Source organism: Mya arenaria, chromosome 3, assembly GCF_026914265.1.
Source record: "Mya arenaria isolate MELC-2E11 chromosome 3, ASM2691426v1".
Lineage (NCBI taxonomy): Eukaryota > Metazoa > Mollusca > Bivalvia > Myida > Myidae > Mya > Mya arenaria.
In genome coordinates, this window is record NC_069124.1 from 69,090,254 (window position 1) to 69,107,832 (window position 17,579).

The following is a 17,579-nucleotide window of genomic DNA, read 5'->3' on the forward strand; positions in this document are numbered from 1 at the left end:
TGGGGGATCGGCACGCGCAGCGTATTGCGCATGCATGTGAGCCTACTTTGCATATCTATGAATAGCTACAAGTTTTTCCTAAATAGACTTATACAAACGATGATCATTGTTTACATATTTGTGAACACTGGTATGACAAGCATGACGCTTGTTTCGCACCCACATTCACTTAAATGTATACAAAGACATGTTTCTATCAGAAATGAATCAAAATATCATTGATATTCAGTGTCTGCCTGCTTTCGAGTATGAATTGACTGTCGTAAATTTTAAGGTTTTCGTAAATACTGAAAAAATAAATAATATTTCTCTTATAACAGTCTTATATTTAGTATATTAAATAAACGGATAATAAAAACACACAATAGGCACCTTAAATCTGCCCCGCATTCGATTTGTAGGAAAATGCTTCTCATCACAAGCTAATCAGAACAGTGTAAGTACCCTTTGCGCCCCTATTAGATACAGTATATGTGACGCCACACATGTGAAAAATATATCGACAATCGCAGCTTAATTGAGCTGTAGCTATCTAAAATGTGAACAATTTTAGTAGGTATTTATACGTATAAATAATTCAATAAAAACGTATAAAAACTGTCGTAAACTGCTTCTCAGCCAGTACTGTGAGTAAATTTCCAACATATTGAGCTGATAATGGCCGGGTACTTGATCTTTAGACGATACGGTGTGGCATCCGCAAAAAAAATGACTCTGCCGATTCCGACAAGAGAAATAGTGAATAGGAAGGGTGAACACACACGTTGCCCGAGCTATCCTCAAATATCGATCTGGGGTGATGTAGACTGTAAGCATGTTTGTAAATTAACCTTTAGTTGATTTGTCCCAATCGTAACAACTCGGCCATCTCCGGCAAGCTTCGAGATAGACCTCGTAAATAGTAGTAAGGATATACGAAAGTGCGATGCGGCTGCCGGCGATTAACACCGTTTTCAATCCGCGTAAAGAAGGCCCATTGTAACAACAAGGAAATGGATTGTGTTAAATTAAATGTGCTTGTTTAAGAGAAAATATTTATTGTAACCTCAAAGAATGTTCGTTTTATGAATATTTAGATGTTTGCTTATAGTTGAAGCACTCTATTTCCTCTAGAAAAATCGTGAGCACACAGAAAATGTACTTGACAGTCATTGAAATTATCATACGGTTCATGGCATGCATGAATCATTACATCGGATTAAATGCATGCATGGACTAAATGTCAACATTTTCTCAACAGTTATAGGAATACCCTATGAAATGTAAGTTTTAAGTCATACTTTGCCGTGTTATTTTTCACACCATGCCTTGCCATTAAAACAGCATTACTATTCTGTAAAATCATTGATTGCCTTGTGCAGAGTTTTGTGGGTTGTGGTAGGATGGGTGTGAGCTTGGCACCCAGTCAGCTTTACCAGCTGAAATCTATGCATGCCTTTACTTCAGCATTGTTGGGTTTGGGCTGCAGATTTTTTTTGTGTAAACAGTTCTGTGTGGTTGGGGTGGGGCGGTGACTATCCACGCAGTAAGCTCAATTGTTAGAGTGCCAGTACAACGTTCATGAGGATATGCACCAGACAATTGTAACCACGCCCCCCCCCCCCCCGGTCTGGGGAATAGTGGGGACTTTGACTTTCAATACAGCCAACCCCGGCTAAAATCCCCACCCTGCGCGGACGATCCAATGGCAAAATCCCTGCCAAATGCCCCCACACCCAGGGACTATAGGTAAGGTCCATTCCCCTCTATATTTTAAGCGAAGATAAAACCACCGCATTCACCCAGCACTGCAGGGCCACCAGATAGGTAAAAACACGGCCCATTTCCCCGGGTTAACCCCAGTATTCCCCCGGACCTGGGGTGGGGGTGGGGGTGGGGTTACAATTGACTGGTGCACTAAGTTGACAGAACTTGTCTTAAAATTGTATTTGTTCAAGGCAGATCATGCTTCACTTTACCTCCTAGGCTGTGGATAAACCCATTCATTAGAAGTTTCCTTACACATTATATTTGTCTTAATCTATAATTATTAGTCTCAATATCTTTGAGTAAATTGTCATTTTTTATTAAAAACAACAACACCAAAAGAGTAACTGATAAGATACTCAACTGATTTATTTTTTTCTAAATAAAAGCCTTAAACAAATATTTAGCCAGGTTACTAAGCTTTTCAGCAATGTATACCAGACTTTTTTCAATAATACTTAATCTATTTTGAATAATTAGCCTTTAGATCACTCTTCACCAAATGACTCTTTTATGTCCAACTCCATAAAATGCAAACAAGAATAATTACAGTTTGGATCAACATGTCTCTTAATTTTATTTTTGATATTAGTCAAGTAATAACAGAGCCATGTGTATGCAATCCAATGTAAAATTAATGATAAATTAGGTTTTGCTCCCATTTTTACTTTCATTTCTGTGCCAAGCCCTTTTAAGTGCATTGAGTTTGGAGACTTCACAATATTTCTGGCGTTTAATCCACATATATGGCTTTAAGTTGCCATACAAATTTAAGTCTTCCTTATAAAAAATACTGTATGTCTCCACTTTAACCATAAACACACAATGAGAGGACTATTTAAAGCATTACCATGTGTCAGAATTATAGATCTTTCTTTGCATTTTATTTGTCTAAATGTATTACCGGTCTCTTTAGCAATATCCTTGTGCCTCTTTGAGTACTTGGCTTGACAGCTTGGTTTTAATTACATTGTTTTGAATGTTTTATTTGTACACAACAATGATGATGATGATGATGATGACACTATGCTATGCCAAAACCTCAACACATTTTCTTCAAACAAAAAAGGACAGTCATTCAGAATAACTTTTATTATTACATCATTTGAGAAAATAAACTCATACAATCAACCAAAATAAACATGCATCTGTAAAATCACAAGTCATGTTACGTGTTCGTTAAATTTAACTTAATAAAGAAAATAAATTGTGGTTGCAGTAAGCAATGCGCATCACTTCTAATAAACATTCCAACAGACTGAAAAATAAATCAACACAAATGGAAAAACTGTTTGCAAGTCAGCTAGTATCTTATTTTATGCCTTATCAGATTGCTATGGAAGCTTACAAGATCACTCTTAAGTTTGTTGCCTAAGTAGAAACAAGTATGGACATCCTTTTCCTGAGGTCAAGAGAAAGTATCTTGGAGGTCTTGAACTCACAACCTTGAATTTGAGGCTTATCCTCTAGACCACTTTCACCTTTTCACAAGAGCCCAGTTTACAATATGGCATTTGCAAGGATGTGCCCTATTAACGGAATTTCTGAAGACTTAAAAATTGAACTGAACAAAATAGTTTATTTGGTCTGCCGATGCCATCTGTTTCTGTTTTTGTAGTTATCTTCCCTCGGAAAACCACTTTAAGCGTAGATATATCCTTTACCATATTACCCTTTTAAAATATATGTTCGGATTTATTTAATAATCACGGACCAACAGATGTCTTTTATCTTCATCTTCACATCAGTATGTAAGTCATCAAATATTCGAGATGACAAGATGTTCCACTGAATGCTTTGTTTCCATCTTGCACTCATTTTTCAAGGTAGGCGTTGCAGTTGTGTTAGATGATTTCCATGCATTGCAGGTCAATCCTCATACAATGGCATTTTTGATTACATTCGGATTCCAGTGCCTGAAATAGAAAACAGAAAATACAACAATAATAGGAATTATATTTTCAGATCAATTATTTTAAAAGCCGGTACAACAACAGAAAAGTATTCACAAAACATTAAGTGCAACACCAATTTAAAGCTGCATCCTCACAGTTTTACTGTTCTGACACCTTTTTTATTTTTACCTTTAAACGAGCCAATTGGCAATTATTGTGCAAATGTATGGAAACCAGTGATATTAGACTGCTGACATAATATCAGATCACAGTCTTTCATATACAAGTTTGAAAATTTGGTAAAAATTCCTCCAACTAGTCATATAAGGTCACACATAATAGAACAGATTTCAATTGTTTGGAAAATATTTTTTTGCTATTGCTTTAAGCCATATAATGAATTATATGTGTAAATTTAATTTAATTACTCCTTTGGGCTTTTGAAGAATGACCAAGAAGAACTGTCAATCTGTGAGAGAGCAGCTTTTAGCTCTGGACTACTGGTAAATTAAAAAATATGAAATGAAATTGTTATCATGTTTTAATTTATCTACAAATTGTAGATAAATTGTAACAATGTTGATATTTTAATACTGTCAATCCTTGTTGGTTAATTGTACAAACATGCAGGTACTTTTGGGCTTAAACCAATAGGATACTTGACTGTTAAATTATTGTCCGAATTTCGAAAATAGCACAACCATTACCTCATCTGCCTTTTTCATTAGAAAAAGCCGGGAATCAGAGTCAGCTGTACCCCTGGTACCATACTCTTCTCTGAAAATGACAATAAGATTAAAATTTAAATGTCTGCATTTCATTGGCACAGTAAAAATGTCAGCATTTTTCAATGTTTCTGCATCACCACCACTGGTGGATATCATAGAATTTAGTCTTGAAAGAAATGTGTGCTGGTTTATGCATTCAAACTCATTTTGTTAAACCAATAGAATGAAGATCTAATTTATTTAGAGAACTATATTAGTGAGCAGGCCGAGGCATTCAATTGTGCCATTACATTAAGTTGTTCGATACCAACACTCACGGACATTTAAACCATACATCCTTGGTTAAAAGAATGTAAACTTTAATTATAATAATTAAAATTAAAGTTAATGATATGAAATGTATGAGATAAATACACTGAGAAAGAAAGTCGAACCAATTATCGATCTAAGTAAAGTCAGATTCAGACTTATTTGTTATTAAAAAAAATCAAATAGAGTATTTGTTTTCTTATTTTTTGCCACTGATCACTGGAGCTTCAAAATTGTTATTTACTATATTAGAATCTGTCAAATGAAAGAAGACTTTACCCCACCCACTAAGAATTAATGACATTTCCAATTAGTTTCTCATTAGGGCTCTTTTAAAACTATTTTTATATTTTATTAAAATACAATAAGTATAAAAAATAACACTTACACACAAATAAGTGGTAAAAGTTCGCTCCTCATTCTGTCTTTGGACTAACATATCTCTTGGTTGTTTGAACATCTTCTTGGTCGGCCATGATGGACTATTTTCTTACGACCCGTATTATATCCGAGGCCATATCTTGATACTAGCCGAGTAGTTCCGATTGGATTTGTCCCTGTCCGACTCACAATCATAATAAGTGTTGACTGCTATAAGAAGGGGTAGCGGTTTGGGTTAGCCTGGGTTACCTGCCCTTACCATTTCAGTACTCTTGTTGTGCAGAGTACGCTGGAACCAACGGTTTGGGTTTGTAATATTAGAAAGTGTTGACTGTAGCCTGTCAAGCGGATGGATCGATAACTAAAACAAAAACATTATACTGTCATTCCCTAAAAGGTATTCAATATTATTCAGAACATACTACCATAGGTTTAATCGCTCTTTTGACATATAGAATAAATATAGATATGTAAAAATGTTTTCTCACGAAGATATATGAAAACATCTGTTGTGATGACCAAGTTGATGTTTTTCCGGATATTTTAAACCGGATTATTTGTTGTTGTTTTTTGGTTTTATTTGAAATCGAACATATGTTGTTTTCCTTCAGATAAGCGTGGTGATTAATTTTGTTTTATTTGTCCTTTATGTTTAATAGATTATGGAAATATTACATCTTTGAAATTAAACAACCAGGTTGGGGGTCGGTGGAAATACCGGGAACCCCTTTCATTTTCATAAGTACATACAATAGAGTATGAGAGGTGGTTTGTATGCCAAGATTACATACTTCATTGTGTTCGTGGCTTGTATGCTGTAGTTGTTGGTTGTTGGAGTGCGGTGGGTTAGTCGGTGGAGGGTGTGTGTGACTATAACACGGGAACCCCTTTCATTTTCATAAGTACATACAATAGAGTATGAGAGGTGGTTTGTATGCCAAGATTACAAACTTCATTGTGTTCGTGGGTTGTATGCTGTAGTTGTTGGTTGTTGGAGTGGGGTGGGTAAGTTGGTGGAGGGGATGTGTGACTATAACCCGGGAACCCCTTTCATTTTCGTAAGTACATACAATAGAGTATGAGAGGTGGTTTGTATGCCAAGATTAAATACTTCATTGTGTTCGTGGGTTGTATGCTGTAGTTGTTGGTTGTTGGAGTGGGGTGGGTAAGTCGGTGAAGGGGGTGTGTGACTATAACCCGGGAACCCCTTTCATTTTCATAAGTACATACAATAGGCTTGGGTGATTTGTTCGCCGGGGTTTAATACTGCATTGTGTTTTAGTTGGTTGTATGCTGTAGTTGTTGGTGGTTGGAGAGGGGTGGGGGAGTCGAAGGAGAGGGGGAGGGGGCTAAAACCCGGGAACCCCTTTCATTTTAATAAGTACATACAAAAGAGTATGAGAGGTGGTTTGTATGCCAATATTACATACTTCATTGTGTTCGTGGGTTGTATGCTGTAGTTGTTGGTCGTTGGAGTGGGGTGGGTAAGTCGGTGGAGGGGGAGTGTGACTATAACCCGGGAACCCCTTTCATTTTCATAAGTGCATACAATAGGCTTGGGTGATTTGTTCGCCGGGGTTTAATACTGCATTGTGTTTTAGTTGGTTGTATGCTGTAGTTGTTGGTGGTTGGAGAGGGGTGGGGGAGTCGGAGGGGGCTAAAACTCGGGAAACCCTTTCACTTTAATTAGTACATACAATAGAGTATGAGAGGTGGTTCATATGCCGGGATTTGATAAGGCATTGTGTTTTAGTGGGTTGTATGTCGTGGTTGAGGGTGGTTGGAGAGGGGTGGGGGAGTTGGAGGTGGGGGGGGGTATGGGTGACTAAAACCCGGGAACCCCATTCATTTTCATAAGTACAAACAATAGAGTATGCCAGGTGGTTTGTACGCCGGGGTTTAAAATTGCATTGTGTTTTAGTTGGTTGTATGGCATAGTTGTTGGTGGTTGGAGATGGGTGGGGGAGTCAGAGGAAGGGGGCGTGACTATAACCCGGGAACCCCTTTCATTTTCATAAGTACATACAATAGAGTATGCAAGGTGGTTTGTATGCCGAGGTTTGATACTCCATTGTGTTTAAGTGGAAGGCATGTCGTGGTTAAGGGTGGTTGGAGAGGGGTGGAGAAGCATTGTAACCTTTGTGCATACAACTAGTTTATAGCAAGTGTCCCTTCCAGAACACCTGGGAACTTGAGTGGATACCACAAGTTTATAGCAAGTCTCCCTTGTAGAACACCTGAGATTCTGAGTGGGTAACCACCAGCTTATAGCAAGTGTCCCTTCCAGAACACCTTGTAACTTGAGTGCCAACTCCCAGTTTATAGCAAGTGTCTCTTCTAGAACACCTGGGATCCTGCGTGGATACCACAGGTTATAGCAAGTGTCCCTTCCAGAACACCTTGGAACTTGAGTGCATACTACCAGTTTATAGCAAGTGTCTCTTCTAGATCACCTGGGATCCTGAGTGGATACCACAGGTTATAGCAAGTGTCCCTTCCAGAACACCTGGAAACTTGAGTGGATGCCACCAGTTTATAGCAAGTGTCCCTTCCAGAACACCTGGAAACTTGAGGGGATACCACCAGTTTATAACAAGTGTCCCTTCCAGAACACCTTGGATCTTGAGTGCATACCACCATTTTATAGCAAGTGTCCCTTCCAGGACACATGGGATCTTGAGTGCATACCACCATTTTATAGCAAGTGTCCCTTCCAGGACACCTGGGATCTTGAGTGAATACCACCAGTTTATAGCAAGTGTCCCTTCCAGAACACGTGGGAACTTGAGTGGATACATTAAGTTTATAGCAAGTGTCCCTTCCAGGACACCTGGGATCTTGAGTGGATATCACCTGAGTTTATAGCAATTGTCCCTTCTTGAACACCTGGGATCTTGAGTGGATGCCACCAGTTTATAGCAAGTGTCCCTTCCAGAACACCTGGAAACTTGAGGGGATACCACCAGTTTATAACAAGTGTCCCTTCCAGGACACCTTGGATCTTGAGTGCATACCACCATTTTATAGCAAGTGTCCCTTCCAGGACACATGGGATCTTGAGTGAATACCACCAGTGTATAGCAAGTGTCCCCCTTCCAGGACACCTGGGATCTTGAGTGAATACCACCAGTGTATAGCAAGTATCCCTTCCAGGACACCTGGGATCTTGAGTGAATACAACCAGTATATAGCAAGTGTCCCGTCTAGAAGTCAGATGTCACTTCGAAAATTTGTCTTTGTTCAATTTGTTAGTATGGGCTTTTAAATGCCTGTTTCACAAAGAATTTCAGATGACATATGATGAAGAAGTGATCGTAAATTATTCAGAGTATTATTATAAAAGTGAATAGCTGCTGTAAGCATTTACAAATTCACAAAAATCTTCTTCTAATACCTGGAGAGTAATTATCTCCCTGATAACTTAACATTAGGATGTTTGTAGTGCTAAAATATACATTGTCAGTCAGTGCAAGTCTACAAGAAGAATAAAAAACAATATAATTGTATTTGTGACAGGTTAATTATATTTTTTATGAAATACCATTGCCAGTATATAAAATTATATAATGGTATGCTTAAAAAAAGTCACAATATTCTTGATTCTGTTTGTCCTTTGTATTGCAATTCTTTTTAAAGTGGTTAGACAACCAATGATAAAATTGCAAGTGAAGAAAAAATGTCAAAAACTTGCATTAAATTGACATTGCTGTGTACAAGGCATCGAATCTTACTTACTGATGTATCACATTGCTTACGACACTTGCATCTTTTGCAGTTTTTGAGCAGTTTTCCAATTCAAAATTAACTAGGGTTGTCTACCACACAAATCCCAGTAAGTTTAAAATAGCGTTGGTATATCTATCTGTACGCATGAACAGATATGATATGATATGATATGAACTGGGAAACCATTAAACCATTATGCGCTATGTTAAAAGGATCCAAACACAGATGAGACAGCAACATGATCATTGTGTTCATTATTTTAACCATGTAAAGTGATGTATTGTCCGCCTCCTTAGAACTAGCATGCATTGACGATTCTAGGCTTGTTTTGAGGAAAGAATGTATTTGCCAAATTTTTGACCATCTGGTGTCAAGCCCCTTTAAATTACTGTAACCTTGACAACATCATTGATAATGTTTTCGAACTGAAAAATAGTAAGACATCATACAGTTTCTGAATTGTCAATAAAGTCATTGTTCCACGGTTTTGGAGAAACACAGTCATGTATACTGATGACTTCATATATGTAAAAGCACATTTTAAACTCATCTGAAGGCAATCTGGTGACTACCACACTTCCTTTATTAATGAAACACTTAAGTTGTAAAACAAAGAATATTACATAAAACTCATGGTCAGTGATGAAATTAATGCAAAAATAAGTATAAAAATATTGTTTGTCAATAAGATTATTGGGTTATGTTACTTATGTTTTAAAACATTTTCTATTTTCATTATGATTATACAAGCATTAAGCATCATTAATAATTTATTACAAGAAAAATATTTGTGTATATTTACAGATGTGATCTCCCGTCCTAACAAGGGCCTTTGACAGCTGACAACACTAGGAAATGCCCGAAGACATTTAGAACCTGGTTAACTGACTTTTCATGGTAAAGATATGGTTTTATAGTTGAGCTAACATTATTCAAACAGTCAATTATCATTTCTTAATCATTCATAAATTATAATTATGTTTATAGCTGTTTGTAATTGATTTTCATTGGAAGTACTTTATATAGTGTGCATATAATGTTGGTAGGTAAATAGGGTAAGTTTGGGCATTTTGTACACTGTTTAACTTTGTGGTGATTTGATTTAAAATTTTATCATCTGGGGCATAGTTTCACTCATTGAAATATGATTTTTGAATGAACTAGCCTGAATTCTTACACAAGCGTTCGCATATAATGTTGTCAACATGCCCTGAACAAGACTTGTAGGCTTGTGCTTGTATCGTTAACTAGGTAGGCCAAATGTTACGTTAAGGGCCTTAGGAACCATTGCCATATGATTTTTTAGCAGCTTTCAACCTGGTTTGTAATTTTTGGCAATATTTGTTGTTCTCTTTTGAAACTGATGTTACACGTCTGTGTATGTCTGCATCACTAGCTATGCCCCTGCTTATATCCAGACATTTAATGGTTCATTAATTGTAAAGCTCAAGTGTAGATACTGTTCAAGATACAGGCCATGGATGATTAACTTGCATGTACACATAAACAAGTATTTTATTAGAACAGCAAAATTTAATGTTTGGAACAAAATTAATGTCAGGTTTGTTGTGGGTTTTTTTATGTGGTGTTAATTAACATACAGTCTTCCTATTGTGTTCAATTTTAGCAAAACGGTCAATGCATTTATTGTGCAATAAAATGAATAAATGGTACCCATATATAACACATCAAGTTTAATGTTTGCAGATGCAGTAAAATGATGTTTAAACACTGAAGGAACCTCACAAGTGATGGATAAAAATAGTTTCTTAAAGCTTATAAGATAAACAAACAGATATTACGTGATTTGAATACAAAAACACACTTTTCTCTGAAACTTTCTGCAAAAACATGGACAAATTCCTTAACTGATGGATTGATTTGTGCTCAGCTACAGATCTACAGAAGTTTTTCTGTGAAATCTCAACACTTTGAGACCCAAAGGAGCCATGTGGAACTTGTTTGTTCAAGTGATAATTGCTGGTGTTGTGATAAAAGTTAGAGGGGATAGGAACTGCAGTATTGACCACAATGGCTTTCCGAATGACGCATGTACGTTCGACCTGCGGATGAGAGGGGCACAACCTGCTCAGGTGTGTATGAAAATTAATGAAGTTTAATGTTCTACAGCACTATTTAAACCTTTTGAGGAGCCTTTACAAGGTCTTCAATGTGCACTTTTGAACATGATATTGTGCTTGATTAACGGATGGGATTATGTTGGCAATTCAAGACAGTTGATGCTTGGGACATTTCTGAAGTTAAACCCATAATTTACATGTTAAATTATATAGATAAGAGATTAATAACTTTAGTGTTCCAAATTATATCTTTAAGTGCCCATTCATAGAATAGAACATATTATAATTTCAGGCTGGCGTGGTCCAGTATGTTGTCTGATCAATAATTTAAGAATCTTTTGTGCAATCATCACCAAATTTGGACAGACTGTGTATGGGCATAATATGTACTGGTTCAATTAACAAACCATTTTGCTCGAGTCACTCTAGAGTTGTCACCCTTTAGGTTATGAAATTACATGTACCTGAGACCGGTCCTGCCACATCCAATCTCAGAGATGTTTGATAACCAGTCATATTGCTCAAGTCAATTGAGAGTTATGACCCTTGAATGGGCAAAAACTGTATGTACAGTGTCTGCCTTCTAAATTTTGCTTTATGTACTACAGCCACTTATAACCAAAATTGTTCTAAAAATAGGACAAGCACATTTCACAATAGTTTGGGCTCTTCTTTCCAAAGGGATGGCAGTAAGACTGCACCTAATAATTTCTTTTTGGTAAATATGCACAAATAACTTTTAACCATTATTTAAGTGAATATCTCTGAAAGATTTACAGACCAATAATAATGTTGATATGTACATTATAACCTCGGCTGCTTATTTGGGATTATATAATTATTATTTTCTTATCTCAGAGCAAAGCTACTAAGGTACATGTACTTCTATGGAGTTATTGTAGTGAAATTAGTTTCTTCACTGTGTATCTCAATTTACCTACAACGTAAACCTAGGTTTTATTTTGTAGTCATAGCTGCTTATTGTTATGTTTTTGAAGTTATTGTATATTTTACATTTTACACTAGTCTTTCATAAAGAATGTAGTGACAGTTTACTGCTTACAGTGCATTGTTTTTCTAGTTGTTCATGTTGTATATAATTCATGTTCCTTCAGGCTTGACAAATAGATGTTATAGTTATACTTTATGCAAAAAAGAGCTTTAACCTTTGTGTATGACATTCACTTGTTTTTCTCTCTTTACATATTTATATATATATATACATTGTAAAAAGCAGTGTTTCATGTTTGCTTTCAGTAATATAGGAGGTGTTCAACCCTGGCATTAGAAACCTTATTTTACTTCAGATAAACATGGTCCTTATCAAACTAATAAAGTACACACTATACACTGTGCCATACAAAGTGCCCCCTTCCCCCTGTCCCCCTGGCCCTCTTCTGCAGCAGTTGTCCTTTATAAAAACTTGCTAAAACACGTATATGTCTGTATAATATTATTGAACACTAATAGGTTCACCTGATGATACTGAAGTTACATATATTGCTGATTTGGATTTGTTGTTTTAAATGATATTGATTTTCATATGTATCAAGAACAATACTGAGTAATATTTTACATGTAAAATGTTAAGTAATGAGATATAAACTTACTTTGTTGACATAAATACGGATTCATGAGTGGCTTCATGTTATAAGTCACAGATATTTACAGACACATTTTCTGAGTTACTGACCAGTGCAATCAGTGTCATTTTGGCATCAAATAGCAATGAGACTCCAATTAATATAGGGAACAATGTATTTTCAATGCTGTATAATTGATTCGTTAATATTACTTATAGACTTTTAAATGACATGGTAGTTAAAGTAAAGCAATACAGTTTTAGTAAAGTATTTCATATATTCATCTTTTAATAGAATAATAAATTTATGTATTAATGTTCTGATAAAGTATAAAAATATATGATATTTATGCTGTAAATATAATGTCACCTGATGGTCTGGAACTAGCAGACATTTGAGCTTTTGTGACACTGTAGATCATCTACAAGACATGCAGCTATGTTCATCAACAGTTGATATGACCCATGTATGCCTATTACTCATGAGCGTTTGATTGTTTCAGTCTGACCAGTATTACTGCACGGGTTATCGGGTGACGGAGGATATCTTGGGTCACCCAGCCAACTCTACAGCGGAGGGGTACATAGGTAATGTTTCATATTGTAGAATTATCATGTACCAGTATATGGCATATTTGATACAGATAATGTCAGCCCCAAAACAGTGACTCTAAGAAAAATCACTTTTCTTCAACTGGTTTGTGGACAAATGCACAGCTATTTTTTGCAACTGATAAAGGATCATTTAATAGTCAATGGTAAAATTCTACAGCTTAACCTTGAATCCCTTAAATAAAGTTATAAGGTCATTTGTAAATAAGGCTCTATCTATCGGGGGGGGGGGGAGGAATTCAGGAATTATATTGCTGTTTGTGAAGTTTATACATATTTAAGATCATTGAAATTACAGCTAAAATCCTTTACTGAAGCAGCCACCAGGTCTGTAGTCCAATGTTAGTGTGCAAAAATGCATTGTCATTTATTACACTTATTGGAAATTTATGGTATACCTGCAAGAAAAGAGAAGTCAATGTTTCTGTTAATGACAGTGTTCGACACTAACGGGGTCCCGGGATTCCGAGGCCACCAATTTTTCGGGAGGGACACCTAAACTTCGAAGTCCGGTATTCCGTCGGGACACTTAAATTTCTGACCAATAAAGGCTAAATATAAATAAATAAGTAGCATTTCATTAATTTATTACCTAAATTCGGGTCCCCTTAAATTTCTTAAAAGTGCATGTCAAAATGATACTGTAATTATTATCATCGGACACAGCAAAGCGAAAGTATAGCTGACTTTTGGACTATAATTATGAATCTATAAATAAACTGGTCATTTCACATGGCGCATGCGGGTTAACGCTTCTGTTTTGTTGTTTACATTTTCAACAAGGTCAGAGTTGACAGAGATTTATTATCGGTAAAATACTTATGTGGAATTGTTTTGCTTATGTGTCAGAACCGCCCAAAAAATATGCCAACACTGGTGATACCTTCATGGTACGACCTTCGAGTATTTACAGTAACATTTACGGCACAGAAGACCGGCATCATACATTCATCATTCTTTGTTAATTGACATTCAACTTATCAGTATTCTTTGTTAATTTTAAAGACATTTATTTTAATGCTATGATCAAATCATAATAGAAATAAAATTTGCTAAGTTTTATTCATTATCTACAGTCAATTTATAAAATTTTGTGATTTTATGCCGCGAAAATTAACATCCACAATTTTTGGTCGTCTGCTCTTCCAGTATGCAATACTGCTGTTGGGCAGTCTGATTGATTTATCAGCAGCTCTACTAATATAAATGCGTATTTTCCGAAAATCTAAAAATAGTATCAACATCAAGTTTTTGTTTACATTGTATCCGTCTTTGTTTTTGACTGAAAAATCTTTGTTTTTGACTGAAAACAAAAGTGACTTAGACATTCTACCGCTTTTGAACCCAATCTATCAACTTAGAGACCCAAATATACCTCTCTCCCATCGCCAGAGGTTCACATGTCTGACATTCAGTGCTACTATAAACTTGTCATTACATGCTGCTGAAAACATGTATAATATGGTATATACTTGAATTACAAATTGAAAGTAAAAGACACTGTATTTGTATGTTGAATTTAATATTAAAACAGGCTCAACAATGAAAAAATGTAAAACGTGGAAGGAACTCCTAATTTTAGGAAGGAACACCTGATTTCAAATGTTGGTGTCTCTTCGGGATCCCTTGGAAAAATGGTTAGTGTCGACCCCTGAATGATATAAAAATCTTACTCTGGCTAGCTGCGCGGCCAATAAATTTGCATGCTGAGCATAAATCTGGCTTCTGCACTTGTCAATTTTTTCAATCAAGACTAGAAACATACCATAGATATTATAAGTATGAGATCTTGTAAAAATGGGTATGGTCTCAATCTGAAGACTGTGGCCCTGTTTTACCTACCAGTTTTCCAAATGATCACTTTTTATGCCCCCAAGGGAGGGCATACCGGTATTTAAATCACACTGTCTGTTCAGTTTTTCGTGTCCAGGCTGTTACTTTGTCATGTGAGAAAGGATTTAACAATAACTTGGCACATAGGTTCAGTACAATAAGGGCAACATATCACAAGACCCACGTTGGTAAAGGCCACACTAACAAGTTAATCACTATGGAATGGCTTTTATGTATATTAGGGATAGCATCAATTTCCGAGTACGCGATCGAAGTTCGAGTACCTGAGTACTTATTCACTACTCAAGTATTTGAAATCAAATCTTTAAAATTCACCAAATATACGTTTTAGAGACGATATAACCGTACTGATGCATTGGCAATTAGACATAGCACAGTGCCACTAATCCACGCTATGTTCATAATTGACCCGAACAAATTAAATGTCAGTTGGTATGAGAGTACACAGACTGTCAACAAAGGGCCCTGATTTGCAGTGATGCCAATTAGCGAAGTTTTGATAGTGGTACATCTGCTACATGATTATATTGTTTACCAATTAAGAGTTTTCACCTAACAAATGCATTAAGAACACCAGTACAAGCATTGACTTGTTAATTGGCGTATTTTTGCAAAGATCATTACAATTGATTGATGGATATATTTAATTAAGAATTAGGAATATTAATGAGGTATTAACAATATAACAGTATAAAGAATTGTCATTCTGAAATAATATTTTGTCAAGTAAACAACTTAACATACATTGCAATGAATTATGCAGCTTGCAAAATCCACAGCGTTAAATTACTTTAAAAAGCAGCCGACAGCAAGTTGTGTAAATGTACACTGTGTGGTGTCAAGTTAGTGTATAATGGTGGCATGACATGCAAAAAACTGTTCAATATTATATCTATATACTACATTTATGACGTGATAATTGTTTTTACATATATAGTGTTTACTTCTTGGTATGCGCTTTATTGTAGTGTCACCTATTTATGTATTGACAAATCCTCATAATAAAACAACTTTTAAAAAAAAAAATCACATTATTACATAATGATAAAATTATTTAAAGATGGAAATGGCCAATATATTGGTATCCCCGAAAACCAATACAAGTTTTCGGAGTAATCAAGTACCTGAGTACTGGAACGGAAGATGGTCCAAGTACTCGAGTACCAGCTGTTTTACTACTAGTTCACATCCCTAATGAATATACAGTATAGTTGGTCATGTCCAGGTTGTAACTTTGTCATGCACAGGAAGATTTTAAAATAAATAGCCACATGTGGTTGGTACATGAACATGACATGTTGCATACAATTCCCATAGCCCTACCTCAAAGTTCAAGGTCACACTTGTGTTTAATCGTTATCGAATGCTGCATAAATGCACATAGAGTATAGTTGGTTGTGTCAGGGCTGTATCTGTGTCATACAGAGAGAGATTTTAGAATAAGTTTAATCATTATGGAATGCAGCATATATGCACATAGGGAATACCCTGTAGTTGGTTGTGTCTGGGCTGTAACTTTGTCATGCAGAGAGAAATTTTAAATTATTTGGCACATGTGTTTGGTAAATAAAGACAACATTGCATGTGCAAATCCCCCCTTTGAGGGCATGCATCACTTACTGTGAAAGCTCTTGTTCAAATATAATGTTCAGGATATTTGTTTTGATTAAAAGCTTGTTTACATGTAGATTGAAAAAAAAAGTTTGTAAGTAACATGTTCTTTTTCAATTGCCATTTTATACTCAATGATATTTATGGACCTGATGATTCTTCCTCATGTTTTCATACTTATTGATATGAGGGGCACCATCAAATTTATGTATGAATGCAACAAGACCTTTAAACGTAATGTTTTATTTTCTAGTGAAATACGAAGCCCTGGCAGATGCAAACACAGCCCACCACATCCTTGTGTTTGGCTGCAAATCTCTCAGGAAAGACATCAACTCATTCTGGTAATCACTTATTTTAATGTTCGTGAACATGTATGTGTCATTGTGAGGTTGAGCAGTGTTTATTTTTATACCCCCTACAAACGAAGTGCCTAACTTGAAAACTAAAGGATGGAATTTAACTTCATGCAATGGTACAGCACAATAGCAGGAAGTGCAGTGTGCAAGAACCATAACTATATTTCACCTAACTACAGAGTTATTGCCCTTTATTATTTGTTCTTAACAGCAGCTTAACTTCTAAACTACTCAATGGATTTTAATTAAACAACACACATTGGATAAGCATGATAAGTGAAAATGCTGTGTACAATTACCTTTATGGCCTCTTTTCAATGAAATAGTTTGCCATTTCTGTGTCCCGGCGGCAATCTGGGACATTTGTCATTCCTGTGACAGCTCTATTTGCTTTCAGAATCTTACAGTATAATAATCTGCATTGTACCTTGAATTTTATGCAGAAGGTAGACTTAGGAAGCTATTGTGAAAACTGTTGAAACTGCAGGGTTTTTGTTGATATGTAACTTCATACATTTTAAGCCCAGCTGAGAAAAATGTTGGAAATCTGTTTGCAGAGATATCGTTGCTGTTTGTTTTCAGGCTAGTATCTTAAGAGTAGAGATAATAATGTTAGTTTATGAAGTTTAAATCTTCCAGAAAAAGTGAAAAAAACTCATTTTGTTAACCTTGTCCTCCGAATGCTGACAGTGTTT

At 35.9% G+C, this 17,579-nt stretch overlaps 1 protein-coding gene and 1 long non-coding RNA gene across 4 annotated transcripts in view; one reads left to right on the forward strand and one right to left on the reverse strand.

Annotated features, from left to right (window-relative positions):
* The first annotated feature begins 530 nt into the window (after nucleotides 1–530).
* LOC128227433 (peptidyl-glycine alpha-amidating monooxygenase-like) overlaps nucleotides 531–17,579 on the forward strand; it is a 51,982-nt gene continuing 34,933 nt past the window's right edge. For 2 of the 3 annotated variants that reach the window (XM_052937968.1, XM_052937970.1), the window contains exons 1-5: nucleotides 5,320–5,456; nucleotides 9,590–9,682; nucleotides 10,493–10,878; nucleotides 12,952–13,036; nucleotides 16,779–16,869. In XM_052937968.1, coding sequence (XP_052793928.1) covers nucleotides 10,735–10,878; nucleotides 12,952–13,036; nucleotides 16,779–16,869 — 320 coding nt within the window. In that variant the 5' untranslated portion in view covers nucleotides 5,320–5,456; nucleotides 9,590–9,682; nucleotides 10,493–10,734. Of the gene's footprint in view, nucleotides 553–5,319; nucleotides 5,457–9,589; nucleotides 9,683–10,492; nucleotides 10,879–12,951; nucleotides 13,037–16,778; nucleotides 16,870–17,579 lie in introns of those variants that run through there. The other variant, XM_052937969.1, reaches the window with a different exon arrangement.
* Nucleotides 2,906–5,191, reverse strand: LOC128227434 (uncharacterized). The gene is made up of 3 exons (XR_008259819.1): nucleotides 5,067–5,191; nucleotides 4,349–4,418; nucleotides 2,906–3,662 (listed from the first exon to the last, which is right to left on the reverse strand). It is a non-coding gene; the product is annotated as an uncharacterized LOC128227434 (long non-coding RNA).